The sequence below is a fragment of the Cuculus canorus genome, chromosome 7, assembly GCF_017976375.1.
Source record: "Cuculus canorus isolate bCucCan1 chromosome 7, bCucCan1.pri, whole genome shotgun sequence".
In the NCBI taxonomy this organism is placed as follows: domain Eukaryota; kingdom Metazoa; phylum Chordata; class Aves; order Cuculiformes; family Cuculidae; genus Cuculus; species Cuculus canorus.
Window position 1 is genome coordinate 20,747,565 of NC_071407.1, and position 16,819 is coordinate 20,764,383.

Consider the following 16,819-nt stretch of genomic DNA (forward strand, 5'->3'; position numbering starts at 1 on the left):
ATTTTTTTTTATTTTTTTTTTTTTATCCCCAGGCCTCTTTGCAACCCATGCTCCTCTGGCCACCTGGCTCCAAGCCCACAGGCAGAGATCCCCTGCTCACACCCTAACATCCTGCCCCTCCAGTGCCCGGGTGGGATGGGCCAGGGTCTAATCTCCTCTCAGACACTGAGGCCATACCTGCTCTATGAGCCTTCCGTCTTTCAGGAGACAAGTAAACCCTGCTTTCTGCCTGCTAGATTGGGGTGATCCTTTTCCTCCTCTGAGAAACAAGGTGTGGCTGTGCCAGTGTCTCCCTGGCATGGAAATGCGGATGGAGCTGGGTCCCCGCTCCATCCTGGCCACCGCACCGCTCAGGGGAGTGCTGGATGTCCCTTCCCCAGATACTGCTGGGGCCTGTCTGCTGGCTGGCTTTCCCAGGCCCCTGCACGCCTCCGGTTGTACTTTCTCAGCCACAAGCAAGATCTCTCCGCAGCAGACTCTGGCCCAGTGATGGATGTTGACAGCTGCCTGAACAGCCTGTATGAGACTCAATTATTTTCCTCCAAGGATGATGCCTTCCAGATCTTGCTCTGAAGCAAGTGCTGTGTTGAAACCCTCTCTGGAGCCTCTCTGGCTGGAGAGCCATACTCAGTGCCAGCTCGGACCGGACAAACACTTGGGAGTGAGGCCCTGGAGCATCCTGCTGCAGGCAGGCTCAGCTTGTTCCCGTGCTGAGATGCAGGCAGTGAGTCCTGCCTTGCTCAGTTTTGCAGTGTTTGGGCCAGCAGGGAGGGCATGGTGCTTGAGGGGTTAGGGACAGGCCACAGCCACCCCAAGCAGCAGCAACACAGCAGCAGGCAAACACCCATTCTGCTTTGACCAGCTACAAGGTCCTTTGAGGTCTTCATGAATAACTGTGCTGATGTCTCTACAGGTTCAGGGCCAGTGCTCAGATGAAGTCTCTCCCAAAGCTTAAGCAGCTCTGGCCAGCCTCCCACAGGAGCATCCCATCACTGTGGAGCACTGGGTGCTGCCATAAGTTCTCCTCTGCCGGCCCACAACAGGCAGCTGATGGCAGGGGGGATGCTAGCTGTGTTGTGTCATGGCATGGAGTTGCTGGGGGCACTGGGGCAGGCTGAGGTCCTGCTGAGCAGGATGCAGCCATGCACCATCGAAGTCCAGCCTGAAAGCTTCTCTACTGGGGCCTGGGCCTCCTGAAGGCCATCCTTTTAGCCAGCCTGGGATACCCTGGAGCAGGGAGAAGTGACTCTCCCAAGAGACTGGAAGTGTACTGTGTGCCTCGTGGTCATGCTGCTAACTGTGCCACTGTTGTGGGCAGGTTGAGGAGGCAGTGGAGGAGAAGGGAGACAGCCAGCACTGTGCCTGAGATGTGTATGGGGTTGCAGGTCCCATGGTTCCCAGGAGAAGGTACCTGTAGTCTTGAAATGAGGCTGGCTGGCTGGCCTAGCCAGGACAGGGCTGGACCAGGATGGACTGGCCTGGAGTTGCCTTAACTTCCTTTGCCCCTGAGCCAGCCTGGGATGGCCCCTCCATCCCTGGAGCAGCTCCCCTGACCTGATGACCTGGCACCGCTCTCCTGCTGACCCCCTGCTTTTCTCTTTGCAGACGCTGTATGGCTCCATCAAGAATGAGAAGCTACAGTGGGCCATGTGAGTACACCTCCCAGGGAATGCTGTTGTCTGGCGTGAGGCAGGCAGTGGGGCCATCCTGCTGGTGCAGAGGACTTCCCTGCCTCTGCCACCCTCACCAGAGCATCATGCCCCAGAGGCCCCATCAGCCATGATGCTGCAGGGCTGTGAGGATGTAGGATGGGATGACTTGCAACGGGATGGGAGATGGAGAGCTGCGGTGGCAGTGTACCCCTGGCTGCCCTCAGTGCCTCGATGGGGACCTATTCCCTGGTGTGCTGGGGGAAGGCTGCCCGAGGCCAGCTCCCCACAGCTTTGGCATTGCTTTGTGGCTTGGCAGCCGTGCCTGAAGTGGGAGCGGGCAGGCTCTAGGGTAGCTGTGGCTGTGCTGGGGCCCCGCAGGGTGCCTGCACCCTCGCCCACAGCTGCCATCTCCAGCAGCAGGAGCGGCAGCGCCTGTGCTGCGGGGATTAATCAGCCCGGTGGTACCGCCAGCGCTGAGCCAATGCGCTCAGGCTGCTGCCATGGAGACGCCAGCAGATGCTGAGGGGTTTAATTAGCAGTGAGCGGGTCTGAGGGAGGGGGGTGGGGGGGCAGCAGCTCTGGGCTCACAGATCTTCCTGCCGGGTGGAGGGAGCAGCATCGATGCAGCCTGCCCACAGCGTAAGGGGCCATGACCAGGGTGGAGAGTGCGAGTGGGGGCCTGCCACTCCTGCTGCCAGGGCTGCCTATGTCCTGCCCCCCTGTGCTTCTGCCTCAGGGCTAGTGATGCCCAAGGCCTCCCCATCACAGGTTCCCTGCACCCCCTTGCCGATGGCTCTGAGCTCCGTAGCCAACTGCTGTCCTGAAGGAGTGGGAACTGAAGCCTGGGTCTTTCTTGGAGGAGATTTCTCTCCAGACCCTCTCTCCTGCCAGCTGCTGCCTGCAAGCCTGTTCACGGTGGGTCAGGGGGGCTGTGGTGGTGCCAAGCCCCAGGGTGCCCCAGGGTGCTGCTCATCCACAGCCCCTGGCTTATTGGCTTGGCCAGCATCAGTCCCAGCCCTGTCCATAAAGGCTATTTGGTTCCTGGGGCAGGCAGGGCTCCCAACCCTTCACCGGCAGCAGATGCTCCCTTGCCTTGTCTTTTGAGGGGATGAGCAGCACCTCAGTTGTCAACCTAGAGGTGCAGAGGCATGACTGGGTTTGGGATGCTCTCCAGTGGTGATGGGAGACCATGGTCTGCTGCTCCTGGCCTCCTTTTCAGAAGCCAGACCTAAAATTGGTGTCAGCAAGTGGGAGATCTGGTGTTTGCTGTATCTGTCAAGGTAACAAGCCCTTTCCCCACCCAAATCTGTGTCTAGCAGAGATGAGGAGGAGCTGAGAAAGTCCCTCTCCGAGCTGGCAGACCCCAACCCTAAGTCCATCAAGCGCATCAGCTGCAGTAACCCTTTTCTGGACTTCTCCCAAGACTCCAGCATTGCCACCTACAAGCATGGACTGTTAGTGCGCAAGATCCACGCTGATTCCGACTGCAAGAAAAGTAAGTGCCTGGGGCATCCATGAGAAGGACTTGCAGGCAGTGTTGAGCTACAAGAACCTAACGGGCAGCAGAGCAGAAGTCACTACATAAGGGCTGACTGTTGCATCATGCCAGCCTTCAGCATTAGCCCCCTGTGCCCTGTCTGTGTGGCTGTGCCTGGCATAATTCAGCTCCCAGCCTGAAAGCCTGTCCCTGCCCGTTCACCCCCACAACCAGGGCTGAGTGGAGGCCGAGATGGCAGCGCAGCTGCTGCTCATGGCAGTGGGAAGGGAGCAGACAGGGAGATACGGTTGCCTCCTGAGGAGATGCACCCTTGCCACAGGATGATTGGGATGAAGAAAGGTGTCCTGTGTTGCAGCAAACAAGCTGCACAGTGGGCTGCTGCAGGTTGGGCATTGCCAGGCACATTCATTGTTTTTGCTGTAAAATCCCCTTTAAGCCCTGGCCATCTAATGCTGCCTTGATCTGATTAGATGCAGCCGCCTTCCGAAGCCAGCATTACCTGGCAGGCAGCACCGCTTCATCCTTGTCCCTGAGCAGGGAGACAGTGGTGAAGCTGAACGTGAGTGGCGAGGCAGGAAGCACAGCGGTGCTGGCCCCGGGAGACAGCAGGCGGCCCCCCCCTGCCAGCAGCACCATCTGCCAGCCACGTGGCCGGCACGGGCTCAGGTGTGCAGGGACAGTCCTGGCATGCTGCCTGTCCCCGGGGTGGGGTGACGTGCACTGTGGCAGGGCTGGCTGGAAGAGGATGAGAGGGAGGCAGGATGCCTTCGTCCTGCTTGGTGCCGTGGCTGATGTCTGGATTGCTCTCTTCTCTCTGGCAGCACCCCGAGGGAAGCGTGGCTGGAAGCCCTTCCATGCCATCTTGAAAGGGATGATTCTCTACCTGCAGAAGGTAGGCAGCAGTGGGACCATTTGCATCTGTGGCAGGGAGAGGCTTCATTCCCCAGCCCAGGGAGGGAGGTCACACTGTGCCTCCTTGAGCCGTTGCTTGGGTACCTCATGGCATCTCTGTTCCCAGCATACCTGGGCTCCAAGTGGGTGGTGAAAGTGTCTGCCGGCTGAAGGCCCTGCATGCAGGTGCTCGGCTGGGGAGAGAGGAGGCACTGGAGCCTTTGCCCTAGGGGGCAGTATGAGCTGCATGCAACCTCCTGCAGGCACACACGCTGCCCAGCTGCAGGATAGCAGGAAACAGCCACAATGCTGGTGCCAAGCCCAGACTCCTGGCTTGTGCAGCCTCTCCCTAGTGGGTATAGCATGAGCTGGATGCAGAGCCTGCAGCAGCCTGGTGGAGGGTGATGTCTAAGCCACACCAATGCAAGCACTTGCCTGCATCTTATAGAGCTGACTCACAGTGGGGTGCATCCCTAAGCTGGCTCTGAAACACCCTGTGATTTGCAGGAGGAGTATAAGCCAGGGAAGGCACTGGCAGAAGAGGAACTGAAGAATGCTATTAGTATCCACCATTCACTTGCCACACGGGCGTCTGACTACAGCAAGCGACCCAATGTCTTCTACCTCAGGACAGCTGACTGGAGAGTCTTCCTCTTCCAAGCACAGTGAGTCCCCCAGGATCACCAGCTGGGCCCTCTGCTCATTCAGCTGGGGCAGAGGGTGGGATGGGGCTTAGGGCCACAGCGCTCTCATTCCTGGCTCTTTCTGGAAGGAAAGGACCTGGTATCAGCACTGTGCTTTGCCTAGCTCCTCCTCTTCCCACCCCAATGGACTTGCAACGGCCTGAGTCACTGGGGGCAGAGCGCCAGGTGCTGTGGCTGGCCAGGGCCAGGCCTGGAGAACTCGGATCTTATCTGCAGGGCAGGTCCCTCTGCCTATGACAGGGATAGTGCTACTTAGAGGCCATCTTTTGTTTGGCCTTTCTCCCCAGGAACCCTGAACAGATGCACTCATGGATCACGCGCATCAATGTGGTGGCAGCCATGTTCTCCGCGCCCCCTTTCCCTGCAGCCATCGGCTCCCAGAAGAAGTTCAGCCGCCCACTGCTGCCCAGCTCCTGCACCAGGCTGTCCCAGGTAAGCCATGGCATGGAGGCAGCCAAGAGCATGGAACAGACTCCCTGGATCTGCTGGTGTCCCTGTCTCCTGTAGCAGGACCCATGGGCTGCCACATGCTTCTCAGTGGGGTACAGGGCTGAGTGAGAGTGGTCAGGGAGATATGGAGGAAGAAGTGCTGAAGCTGGGGCAGGCAGCAGGGTCTTGTTCCTTGCAAACAAACCCAAGAGCAGAAGTTGAGGTCCTGGCTGGACCAGGAGGAGAAAAACCTGTTCTGGCCTAAGCTGGGTCACACTGCCAGGGAGCAGAGCAAAGGGCAGAGCGAGGCACTGATACGGTGCCACTCTTCTGCAGGAGGAGCAGGTGAAAAGCCACGAGACCAAGTTCAAGAGTATGTCAGCAGAGCTGCTTGAGCATCGCTCCTCACTGCCCGAGAAGAAGGTGAAGGGGAAGGAGTACGAAGAGCTGAAGCAGAAGGAAGAGTACCTGGAGTTTGAGGTGAGCTGGGATACTTGCCACCTACCCAGCCCCTCTACCCCTGCCCACTTGGCCATGCTGAGTGATGGGACACCCCACCTCCCTGTCAGCTCAATTGTGCTCTGCTACTGCTATGCTGTGAGACCACAAGCACCCCTCACCCTGCAGTGCTGGCTGGGGTGGAGGGACCACTAGCATCCTCGTACCCTGGGATGCTGGCTGAAGGGCAGTGCTCAGCTCACCAACACCTCTCTGTGCTGCACTGTGCCCTCCAGAAATCCCGTTATGGTACCTACGCCATGTTGCTGCGGGCCAAGCTGAAGGCAGGCTCCGAGGACCTGGCAGCGTTTGAGTCCACCCTCTTTGACGCAGCGGGTGGGGAGGACGATGGTCTGAAAAAATCCCGTTCCAGCCCCTCGCTCAACGCAGAGCCCTCCAGCATCGGCACCAAGGTGAAGCGCAACATCTCGGAGCGCACCAGCCGCCAGCCCCCAGGCCACCCCCAGAAGTCATAAGCAAGGAGCATCAGCCACCCATGCTGCAGCTCAGTTCCTGCTCCTCTGGCGCTGGGATGGGGGCTACGTGCCTGCCAAGATCCTGCATGAGTATGTCCATCTGCGGCATGAACTAGGGGGGTGTCAGCCCATCCCTGGCCACCAGCACTAGCCAGGCAGGGCTGCAGCCTCTCAGCTGGAAATAGAGGCAGAGCAGGATAGTCCCTGGTCCTTGCCTATGGGAGCTGCCAGCACCATCAGACTTGTTCATGCCCCTCCTTGTCCTGCGTTTGGCTGCAGGACCCACTCCCCCTGCCCTGCGGAGGGGGAAGAACCGAAACCCACCCATTGGGCTCAGTTCTTCAGTGGCTAAAAAAAAAAAAAAAAAAAAAAAAAGACAAAAAACCACCAGCCCTGCAGTAAAACAAAGCCAGCGGCTGCTTCTTCAGCTCCTCAGCTCCGTTGTGCTGTGGGGGCAGACACAAGGGGGCCAGTCCTGGCCTCTCCCCTCTCCTGGGGCTGGTGGCCAGGGGAGTCAGGGTGATGCACTTGGGCCCCTCCCTGTCCCGCACCCTCCCTGCTTTCTTACAACTTTTGAATGGTTTTTGTGATACAGTTTTGCACTTTTTAGTACCGGATCAAGCTGACCACCAGGGAGGTTTTTTTGAGGGGGCTACTTTTGATGCTTTTTTGGAACTGTTTAAAAAACAAACAAAACAACAAACCCAGCCATGTCCTGTAGGCAGCACTGCCTCTGTGGGGAGGTTTTTATATGCTCGGGGGAGACACCGCTCCACCTCTCCCCGCCCTGCAGCAAGCTGAGCATGGGCTCCTGTGTGTGCTCCTGCCTGCTCCCCAGCCCTGCTCTGACACCAGCAACCCTTTGGGGAGAGACAGACAGAGACAGCCCTGCGGCCACCGGCATTGAGGAGGCAGCCTTGGGATGGCAGTGCCCGTGGCTTTACTTGTGGCTGTGCCGTTGGGTGGACTGATGTGCCAGTGCTTTATGACCCCTTCCGGCAGCCTGGACCAGCCCTGTTCGTACTCGCTGGGTGTGAGAGCATGGTACCCGGGGCATGTTGGGCAGCAGCATGGATGTACTCCCAGTGGGAAGTTGACGCCTGAAATCAGGGTTGAGCTGGGGCTCCCTACTGCTCCACAGGGCTGGCACAGGCCAAAGCCAGCTTTCTTTCCCATGCCGCTTCTTTAACATATGGCTGGGGCCTTGGAGGCTGCCAGCAAAGCCCAGTCTGCAGTAATGCAAGGTCCTCATGCTGCAGCAGCAGTGGTGCCACCCCTTTCCCAGCCATTAGCTCCCTCCTTGCCAAGGTGAGGGCAGGCTGGGGCAGCCCCCACCATCCCAGGGTGGGCTGGAGGTTGCTTATCTGGAGCAAGGTGCTGGTGGCGGAGCGTGGCCACAGGAATGCCCAGGGTGTACAGGGAGGGGGCTGGGGACAACAGAAGGGCTGCAGATGGAGGCTGTCACACATGCTTTTCTCGGCTGTCTGGGACCTGGGCTGGTTTCAGCACTGACTTTGCGAATGTGTCAAACTTTTTATTCTGCTCTTTTGAGTCTATTGCAAAAAAAAACAAAAAAAAAAAAACCAAACAAAAAAAAAAATCCACCCTTGCCCCAGGTGGCTCAGGGGGAGAAAAACCTTTGTACAGCTTCATCTTAGTTACTGAAGTAAAACTTGCTCTTCATTTCTTGTGTACACTGTGGTTTCTTCCCCACAGCTAGGGACAGCCCTGGCATAGATGCTGAGGAGGGACCAGCAGCTGCCTCCTTGCTGCCAGACTCCCAGCCCCAGGCACGGCTCAAGGGAGTCAGTGCTCACAGGCTCAGGGCCGGGGCTGGAGAGAGGGAGGGCAAAGGCTAATAGAAACTGTCCATTTATTCAGAAGAGGGACCATTAAATAAGAGCAGAGAGGGGCAGGATCTGGCTGTGTCCCATCCCTCTGAGTCCAGGCAGCCAGGCCCCAAGTCTGGAAGGCACTTGTGTGGGCAGGATGGGGGGCAATGTGGCCCCTCTGGGTAAGCGTGGGGGCTGCCAGCCCCCTCAGTGCACCTGTGGCTGCTGGCTGTGGGGCACCTCGCTCCCCGTCCCTGGCTTCAGGGCTAGTGCGGGCACCTGCTCCTCCTCCACTGACTCGCTGCCGTAGGCGCTGTCTTCCTTCAGCTCTGCAAAGCAAGCCCCAGGTGCCGTCAGCAATAGGGGTCAGGGAGGCAGCAGGGACGCACACCCCCACCAGCCCCTCATTCCCCATACCTGTGCTTTGCAGCTTCTCCAGTGCCTCGGTTTTGTGTAGCATCCTCACAGCCTTGCGGAGCCCCATGGAGTCCAGTGCCTCCAGCAGCCCCCCGAGGCTGCCTCCTGCCAGCTGTGGAGAGAGGGCATTGAGCAGAGCTGGCAGCCGGATGGGCAGGAAGGATCAGAACACTCGAGCTGGGCACTGACCTCGTAACTGCGCAGGAGGCTGACGCTTGGTGAGGGAGTGTCCTTGTAGGTCTCCACGAGGCTGCACAGCCCCAGCCGCTTTGCCAGCTCGATCCAGTCCGACCCACTGCAGTCCTGGTTCAGCAGCTGCTCAAGCCCCTGCAGTGCCTCACTGTCCAGTGATAAGACCTTTCCTGGGAGGGAGAGTTGCCTCCATCATCTGCTGCCCATTCCTGCTGCTGGAGGGTCTTGCCCTGCCTGGGCACAGTGCTTTTGGGTAGAAAGGGGCTGCTCACCTGGCCAAGGGGCAGTGGGCAGCTCTGCCTCGGGGCCCTGCTGCGATGCTTGCAGCAGGATCTCTCGCACCTGTGGACAGATGTACAGGTATCAGCATCCCCCAAAGCACTGCCTAACCAACACCAACCCATGCCAAGGCTCCCCCGAGAACACGGAGGTGTACAGGCATCCTCACAGAAGCATCTCCAGGAGCTCTGCCCCACGCTTGCCACGGCCCCTGCACAAACCCTCCTGGAGGATGGACACCCTACATACCTTCTGGCTCCGAGTCAGGTCCAGGGGTGTGTGGCAGCGGCGCTGCCTTTGCCCTGTCTGCCTGTGCTCCTGTGCAGGGGGCTGAGGGTTGGGGCTGCACTCCATGGCCAGCTCCTGCTCCTCAGGGTCAGCGTCCGTGTCACTGCTGGCCTCCGACGAGGATGGGCTCACAGGCTCATCATTCTCACACAGCACATCTGCCCCTGTCAGGGAAGGGTGGACAGAGCCCCCAGTAAGGGCAGGTTGGCCTGGGGTGCTGAGGTCTGCTCTGGCCCTGGCAGGTGGGGCTGCAGGGAGGGGAGGGCAGCACCTTACCGGCTTTGAGGAGCAGTTTGGTGAGCGTAGGGGAGCCCAGGCTGGCAGCCAGGTGCAGCGGGGTGTTCCCAGCAAACGTCCGGCTGTTGACATCTGCTCCCAGCTATGGAGGAAGTAGTGAGGCCTTAAGGATGGGCTGTCTGGGCACTCCTCCCCCGCTGCCCCTGGTCACCCCAAGGCCACAGGGGACTCCCATCTCCCCCAGGGCCCTGGAGAGCCTGCACACCATCCCTCAACCACCAACCATCCACCCTCCCTGTACCTTCTTCACCAGGTGGGTGGCCATGTTCAGGTTCTCCATCTCCACAGCCAGGTGCAGTGGGGTCCTTCCACCCTGCCTCTCCACTGCATTCACATCTGCTCCTTTCCTGATCAGCAGGTCCAGGCAGGCCAAACTTCTGGCCTTCACAGCCAAGTGCACAGGCAGGAGGCCTGCAACCGGGAGAGAGGCTCAGCAGCCCTCAAAACAAGATCACAACAACACTGCCAGGCTCCTGCCCATCATCTCCCAGCCTAACTCACCATGGAAATTTGGCAAGCGGAGCAGGTATGGGGCAGCCGAGCCCAAGTGGGCCAGCAGCATCCTCAGCATCTCTTCATCGCCAGCCTGGAGCGCCAGATGCAGCAGGGAATTCCCATAGCGGTCCAGCAGGGTGGGGTCAGCACGGGCTTGCAGCAGGAGCTGGACCACTTGGGGCTGCTTGGTGATGACTGCCAGATGCAGCGGCGTCTATGGGACAGCAGCACCCTCTCAGCAGTGCTTGCAGAAGGAGTTAAGTCATGCACCACCATCCCAGCCAGTGTGACTGCACCATGCCGAGCCCTGCAACCTCCCCCTAACAGGAGCAGCGAGCCCCTGGGGTCAGGAAACCAGAGTCAGCCCCAGACAAAGGAGAGATGGCTGTCCTGGAAAACATGTACCTGCTGCAGATTGTTGGAGATGTTGATGATCTGCTGGCTGGGGATGCTAACGACGACCTCGATGAGCTGCTTGATCACAGCCGTCTGCTCATGGATAATAGCGAGGTGCAAAGGCCTGTGGACAGAGCAAGGATGGCCCCTGGCTGAGCTCCACAGCTCTCTGAGTCCTTCTTGTCACTTCCTACTCCCAGATCCCCCATAATGGCTCTAAGGGCCAACAAAGATCCCTCACACTCCCCGCTAAACCCCTCATGCACTCACGTGTCTCCGTTCTCATCCTGTGATGCGGCCAGGTGCCTCTGCACCGCCAGCAGCATGCGGGGGTCGGCAGTAACTGAGTAGTCGAGCAGGGCATGGGCATTGCGACGGGCTAGTGCCAGCATCCACAGCTGGCAGAGCTGAGCTAGAGGGTGAAGCAGAATGTTACCTCCAGGAGCAGCAACCCCATCCACCCTCCTGCACCCCTCTGGGTGCAGAGGAGCGTGGCACCCTGCCCCAAAAGGTCCCTGACCCATGCCTGCTCTCTCAAACACCTCACTCCTTCCTACCATGCTTCTGCAGCTCCTTGCAGGATGTGCTCTCAGCAGGCGCCTGCCTGTCGCTCCCAGGTCCCTCTGCCTCGGGGCCCTTCATCTGTACTCCTCCCTGGTAGCTCCCCATGGGCTGAGGGCCAGGTGAGTAGATGCTGTTGTAGGTCAGCCCTGGGGAGTAGGGGAAGCTGAAGTTTCCACCTGCAGAGCAAGGCGGGACAGGTGAGGCTGGAGGGGAGCAGGGAGCCGCCAGGGCTGAGGGGTAAAGGCATCCCCACTCACCTCCACCAGAGCCGAAGCCCCCGGCTCCCCCGCCAGCACCCCCCATGTGTGAGCCCCCACCAAAGTGCTGGGGAAACTGAGGCAGGACTTTCTTGCGCTTCCGCTCCACTTCTTCCTTATCTGTGGGAGAGAGGAGTCAGGGTGATGGGCAACCCTGGCAGTGGAAGGCACGCCAGCCTGCCAGAGGGTGCTCACCTTCCACCACGGGGTAGTAGGTGAACTGCTTGGAGTCGCTGACATCACCCCCCCTCTTGCGCTTCAGCTGCAGGAAGACGGTGACAGGACGGTCGATCTTGGGCTTGTGGTAGGGCGGTGTGCGAAAGACAATGGCATACTGTAGGCAGGACAGATGGACATGAGGTGCCACTCCTTCCCGGAGCCAGGGCTCCCTCACCTCGTAGGGCACCCATCTGCCTCAGGGCATGGCAGGACACCCCCAATGCCTCCCCCCAATACCTGCTTGTGCACATCAGTGGGCGAGAAGTCCCCAAAGGCCTGCCAGCCGTTCTCATCGTCCTCGTAGAAACGCACCTCAATGTCATCTGGGGAGAGAAGGGGCACCTGGCACACCCTGTCTCACCGCCCTGACAAGTCTCCAAAAAATGTACCCATCTGCCCAGGGACCTCCAGTCTCTCCTACCGCAGCCCCTAAGAAGTTTTGGCTGGACAGAACAGCTTTTACCTTTCTGAACTTTATCACACAGCAAGTAGACCTCATCCCCTCCTCGCACGGAACCTGCCGTCTTATCCATCCGTGAGATCTTCAGATTGGAAGCCCCTGGGGACTCTGCAAAGCAGGAGGAGACATTAGGAGCCATCACAGCAGACAGAGCATTTCTCACCTCCTTACCCCGTTCTGCCCCATCCCCTCCCCAGCCTGGCCCCATGCTCACTGCTGTCGTGGATGGGGTCTGAGATGACAGGCTGGAGGGCCCGTGTGAAGTTCCCGCTGCTGTCGCGGAGGTAGGCCGTGAACCGCAACCGTACGATGCTCAGGTCCATCACCTTCTTCAGCTCCTTTGCCTCCAGCTCAATCTCACGCAGTTCTGCTTCTGCCAGGGCAGGGGGAGACACCATCAGGCTGGGCAAGGGGACAGGGCTCTAGGTCCCCCTGCCCATCCCCTATCAGCCCATCTAGTTGTCACGGCTGGTCCACAGTCCCCCCAGGGCACTGAGTCCCACCGAGCCCCTAGGCTGCCCTCACCTGTCAGCAGATGGCTCCTGTTACGCATCTTCTGCTGCTTCAGCTTTTCCTTCATGATCTCCATCATGTTCTTCTTGGTGACATGGAGCACGCCCAGGTTACTGAACCTGGAGGAGAAGACAGATCCCACTGGGATCTTAGGAGTGCCCTGGCTGGTAGCAGCTGGCCGGGGGGCACACAGGCTTCCATGTACTGAAGGGAAAGTGCTGAGCAAAGCACAGAACAGTGCTTCTCGGGGCAGCAGGGGCTGAACGTGTGCAGGGCAGAGGATCAACTGCAGAGGGAGGGAAGAAGCCCAGGAAAAAAGGTGGCTGGGCAACTCTACGCTCCCAAAGGGGACAAGTCCAAAGCGGGGGACCAAGAGGGCTGGAAGCCAGAAGCGTGCAAATAGGACTGGGCTGAGCCACCAGCTGGGGCTGGATTTACAAGAGATACAAGTAACTCCATATGCAGTAGCAAAGCAGGGGCGGCTCCAGCCCCTCCTGTCCCATTCCAGCAGAAGATGCAGGGAAAACACCCTCTTCTCCAAATTGTGCTGCTGGTCCAGCAGCATCAGGGCACACAGCCACCCAAGCAGCCAGGAGCCTGCCTGCTCCTGCCTCAGCAGCTGCCTGGGCAAGGAGACACCTGCCACGGCCTACCGAGTAACCCCACAACTCAGGCTGGCTACAAGTCACCTGCAAAGCTGGGGAGCTGCAAGCCCAAAACAAGCTGCAGGTGCTGGACTCAGAGCTTCACAAAATGCTCACAGAACAGAGCTGTACCAATGACCCTGTCTAAACCTACTCTTGGCCCCATCCGGCAAACTCACCTCCTGAATGCACTAACCCCCCTCTTCTTCCCAGCCCATAAGCTGCTGCCAGCCCTACAACCACCCCACGTAGGTAAGAGACCCCTCCAGATGTCCCTCCACACATACTGAGCTGTCATGTCCTTGGGTCCCACGATCACGACACAGTTGCCAGCCTCGTTGCACTGCTTGCCCACCAGGCTGTGGGCGTGCACTCGGGGAGGGTCACTGTGTGTCACCAGGTCCACCTCGATCCGGGCCACCCCTGCATAGTTGCAAATCTGCAGGGGAAAAGGAGATGGGAGTCAGGTACAATATCCTGGGACCTTGCAGGACCCTCCTATCCCTCCTCATGGCCACCAGCCCTCCTGCCACAGCCCTCCCATCCCTTCAGCATCAGGAGATGTGCAGAGCTTAGTATACAGGTCACATCCTTTCTTTGAGGGACCCTTCTGGTGCCTGCGCACACTGGCTGAAGACACTGCTTCACCTCCCCCAGGGTCAGTGCTCACTTTGACAGTGGGATAGGTCTTGCGCCCCTTCTCGCTGGATGCTCCCGGCAGCCCCCCGTGTGAAGGGCCCTCGCAGCCGTATCGAAACCGGAAGCCCCGCTGCAGAGGCAAAGAAGGGGAGTCAGCCAAGAGTGGCCCACATTGACACTGGGAGAGCAGGAGGTGACAGCTACGCTTGCCCTTACCTGGGTGATGTCCTTACCTGCTTTGGCTGCTCGATGATGACAAGGTAGGGACCTTCCACTGAAGGACACAGAAAAGAGAAACACAGGATAACCAGAGCACTGGTGAGAAGCACAGGATATCCAAAGTGCCTGCTCCCAGTATGGATGATGGAGTTAGAGACGGTGCTGAATGTGAGGTGACCCCTGTCTGCTCCATGGGAGTCCTTAGAGTCCCTGGACGCCGTGCTGTCAGAGCCCAGCCAGGACCGGCAATCAGAGTGGCAGGGAGAGGAGCAAAGGGCCAGAGGATGCCCTGGCACCCGAGGACTGGGGAGCCCTTGGGCACCTGTCACAGCCCAACCTCAGGTCCGTGGTAGACTGAGCAGCAAGGCCAGACCAAACAGTCCCTGTCCCAGTGGCATGAGGCAGGGATTCCCAGACAGCCTGCAGGGGGGACAGTAGGGCCAGAGCCCATGGTGCTGCTGGGAGCTATGAGGCATGAGTCAGCCTGTGGGAAACCCCACTGCTGCCAGGGACCCCTGAGAGGGCACAGCCAGAAGGACCCTTACCTGTCTCCATCGGCGGCTCCTTCTGCTCCATCATGTGGGAGCCGAAATTGAAGTCATCATAGTCAATCCCATCCAGACACTGGGTGGTGGGAGGAAAGATGATTGTGATGAGTGTGTTGGGGTGGGAACTCCTGCTGCTTCAAGGGGCAGGCACAGACCCCCATCTCCCATCTAGAGGGGGCAGGGGAGCAGTCTGGCACAGACCTCCAGTGCCCACCTTATGGGGGCAGGCACAGATCCCTTCCTGGGGAAGAGGAGTGGGCAGGTGCAGACCCCTGACTGCCCACCCTGGGGTTAAACACAGGACTCCCCATCACCCACCCTGGGGCAGACACCGATCCCCCCACGTCCCACCCTGTGGGTAAACACATGACCCCCCACTGCCCACCCTGGGGCAGACACAGAACTCCACCTCCCACCCTGAGGCAGACAGACCCCCATTGCCCACCCTGGGGCAGACACAGACCCCCACCGCCGTACCCGGGGCAGACACAGTCCCCCATCGCCCTCCTTGGGGCAGACACAGACCCCATCTCCCACCCTGAGGCAGACACAGACCCCCCATCGCCCTCCCTGGGGCGGACACAGCCCCCCCGAGGGCTCCCAGCGGCCGCCCCGCACTCACGGAGTGGAACTGCTCGTCCATGTCTGCGCGGGGCCGCCCGCCGAGCTGCGGGGAGAGCGCGGGGGTGAGCGGGGACCCGCGGCGGCAGGAAGGCACCGCCGCTCCGGAAAGTCCCTAGAAACCCCGCCGAGCCGGGAAATGACGGGACCGCGCGTCACCGCCCCGCCCCGCACGGGGCTCGCAGCGGGGACCGGGACGGGGCTCGGAGCGGGTTTTGGCTCCCCGTCCCCTCGCCGCCTGGGACCTTCGGGCTCCGGCGGGGCCCCCCCCGCTCCCCCCTGGGCGCTGCGCGGCGCCCCCGCGGTGCCGAGCTGTTCCCCCCGGGGGCCGCGCTTCTCCCGGGCGGCCACCGCGCCCCTTCCCGAGGAGCCCCGGCGGTGTCCCAGCTCCCGCCCCGCAAACGGCCGCGTCCCCCGAGCCCTCCCACAGCCTCCCCAGGGCTCTGCAGGCCGAGCCGGGTCACGGCCGTGCTTTCCCGCTCCCCTGCTCCCCAGCTCCCGCTCCTGCATCCATCCGCTCCCCACAGCCCCTGCATCCTTCCCGCAGAGCTGGCCCGAGAGAGGCGTTTGTCCCCGTTGTTCCCAGTCCCTCTTTCCCGCATCTTGTTTCCAAGCAGAAGGCGCAGCCCCTGCACCGCCGTGGGAGCATCCCCCGCACCTTTCCAACTCCTGCCCCGCGGCACCCGCACCCTCCTACTCACCGAGGAGGAGCAGGCGGGTCTCAGCAACCTATCCAGCCCCAGCATCCCTGTGGGGACTGCCAGGTGCTGCAGCTGGGAGTCCTGCTGGGGTCAAGATCTGCCTGACCTCGGGAAAACACCGGAGATGTCTAGTAAAGAGGCAGGATCAGAGCAGAGCCTCTGGGCACTCTCTCTTGCTCTGCATTTCTTCTCCTCGCTAAGCAATGGAAAGAAAAAAAAAGAAAAAGAAAAGAAAAAAACCCATATCTGACTCCGCAGTGCCCTCATATCACGAATTTCTGAATCAGTGGTTGCTGCAGGTCCCCACTCAGGGGATTTTGGGTGTGTAGGAGAAGAGGGGAAGGAAGGGGATTGTTCAACCTGTGCCTGACTCATATTCTTCAGAAGCTGAAAAGAGCCTTTTCAAGGAGATTTTCCAGTCACTCAAGTCCTACAAAGGGGCTGCCCTGTGTCCCCAGGCCTAAAGTTTTCTCCAGCTGGCTGGCTGAGCCCAGCTGAGCTCCAGCAGCCTCTGCCCAGCCTGCCTGCAGTGCTGCAGCCTAGGACGTAGGGGCTGAGAGACCTGCAGGTACGGTGGGGGGTGCAAGGAGGGTCGTGGTGGAGATCCAGCACTGCAAAATGAGGTGGAACCTTCCTCCTGCCATTCTGCACGGGCTTCTGAAAGCCTGAGGGCACAGACACAACTCTCGTTGGCCTGCGGGAAGCAGTATGTACTGCCTGCTGTTAGGATCCTGCTGGGCATCCCACCTGAGCAGCCTCAGCTTGCCACCACTAGCCAGCCAGCTCATCTGCTGGTACAGATTTCCCAGAGAGATGAAGGAGGGGACAAACATCTCTGTGTGCTAAGAACAGCCACCTCAAATCCTACCTGCTGAGCCAGACTGCGGGAATCAAGGCCTGAAGATGCTGGAGAAGAACAGACTGTACCCCTTGAACAGAACAACTCCCCTTCTCCAGCGCTGTCAGCCCCATCCCCTCTAGAGGGGTTTTCACAGTTTGCTCATCGCTGCCCCAGACACTTCCACTTGTAGCAGCAAACAGCATGACTAAGGAACGTCATAGGGTCACGCCTGCCCTCTCCCCAGCCTGC

General features: G+C 59.8%; 2 protein-coding genes across 8 annotated transcripts in view; one reads left to right on the forward strand and one right to left on the reverse strand.

The window, feature by feature from the left end:
* Window positions 1-7,752, forward strand: part of PSD (pleckstrin and Sec7 domain containing) — a 48,093-nt gene extending 40,341 nt beyond the window's left edge. For 2 of the 6 annotated variants that reach the window (XM_054072315.1, XM_054072316.1), the window contains 7 exons: window positions 1,606-1,649; window positions 2,969-3,147; window positions 3,972-4,042; window positions 4,549-4,706; window positions 5,033-5,177; window positions 5,511-5,654; window positions 5,909-6,151. In XM_054072315.1, coding sequence (XP_053928290.1) covers window positions 1,606-1,649; window positions 2,969-3,147; window positions 3,972-4,042; window positions 4,549-4,706; window positions 5,033-5,177; window positions 5,511-5,654; window positions 5,909-6,148 — 981 coding nt within the window. In that variant the 3' untranslated portion in view covers window positions 6,149-6,151. Of the gene's footprint in view, window positions 1-1,605; window positions 1,650-2,968; window positions 3,148-3,971; window positions 4,043-4,548; window positions 4,707-5,032; window positions 5,178-5,510; window positions 5,655-5,908 lie in introns of all 6 variants that reach the window. The other 4 variants (XM_054072318.1, XM_054072317.1, XM_054072319.1 and 1 more) reach the window with 4 other exon arrangements.
* Window positions 7,753-8,173: 421 nt separating this feature from the next.
* On the reverse strand, window positions 8,174-15,857 carry NFKB2 (nuclear factor kappa B subunit 2). 2 transcript variants are annotated; one of them, XM_054072322.1, is made up of 23 exons: window positions 15,730-15,857; window positions 15,030-15,074; window positions 14,405-14,483; window positions 13,874-13,914; window positions 13,672-13,770; window positions 13,289-13,440; window positions 12,370-12,476; window positions 12,059-12,217; window positions 11,848-11,952; window positions 11,622-11,707; window positions 11,361-11,499; window positions 11,166-11,285; window positions 10,902-11,084; window positions 10,615-10,756; window positions 10,354-10,468; window positions 9,955-10,162; window positions 9,695-9,864; window positions 9,433-9,535; window positions 9,118-9,320; window positions 8,862-8,931; window positions 8,587-8,759; window positions 8,398-8,509; window positions 8,174-8,309 (listed from the first exon to the last, which is right to left on the reverse strand). In XM_054072322.1, exons 1-23 carry the CDS (start codon window positions 15,772-15,774, stop codon window positions 8,188-8,190), a joined length of 2,778 nt encoding a protein of 925 aa, XP_053928297.1. In that variant the 5' UTR covers window positions 15,775-15,857; the 3' UTR covers window positions 8,174-8,187. The 2 variants fall into 2 exon arrangements, with proteins under 2 accessions (XP_053928297.1, XP_053928296.1); XM_054072321.1 differs by having other exon boundaries at window positions 15,030-15,143; window positions 15,730-15,851.
* Between the last annotated feature and the right edge of the window lie 962 nt (window positions 15,858-16,819).

Bases quoted from the DNA above. Each gene is read 5' to 3' on its own strand.
- NFKB2 (XM_054072321.1), bottom strand. From the start codon at position 15,774: ATGCTGGGGCTGGATAGGTTGCTGAGACCCGCCTGCTCCTCCTCG. The intron at 11,500-11,621 runs GTATTGGGGGGA...TCCTGCCTACAG, and splicing joins CCACTGATGTGCACAAGCAG to TATGCCATTGTCTTTCGCAC. The intron at 9,321-9,432 runs GTAAGGTGCTGC...CTTCCCTGACAG, and splicing joins CAAACTGCTCCTCAAAGCCG to GGGCAGATGTGCTGTGTGAG.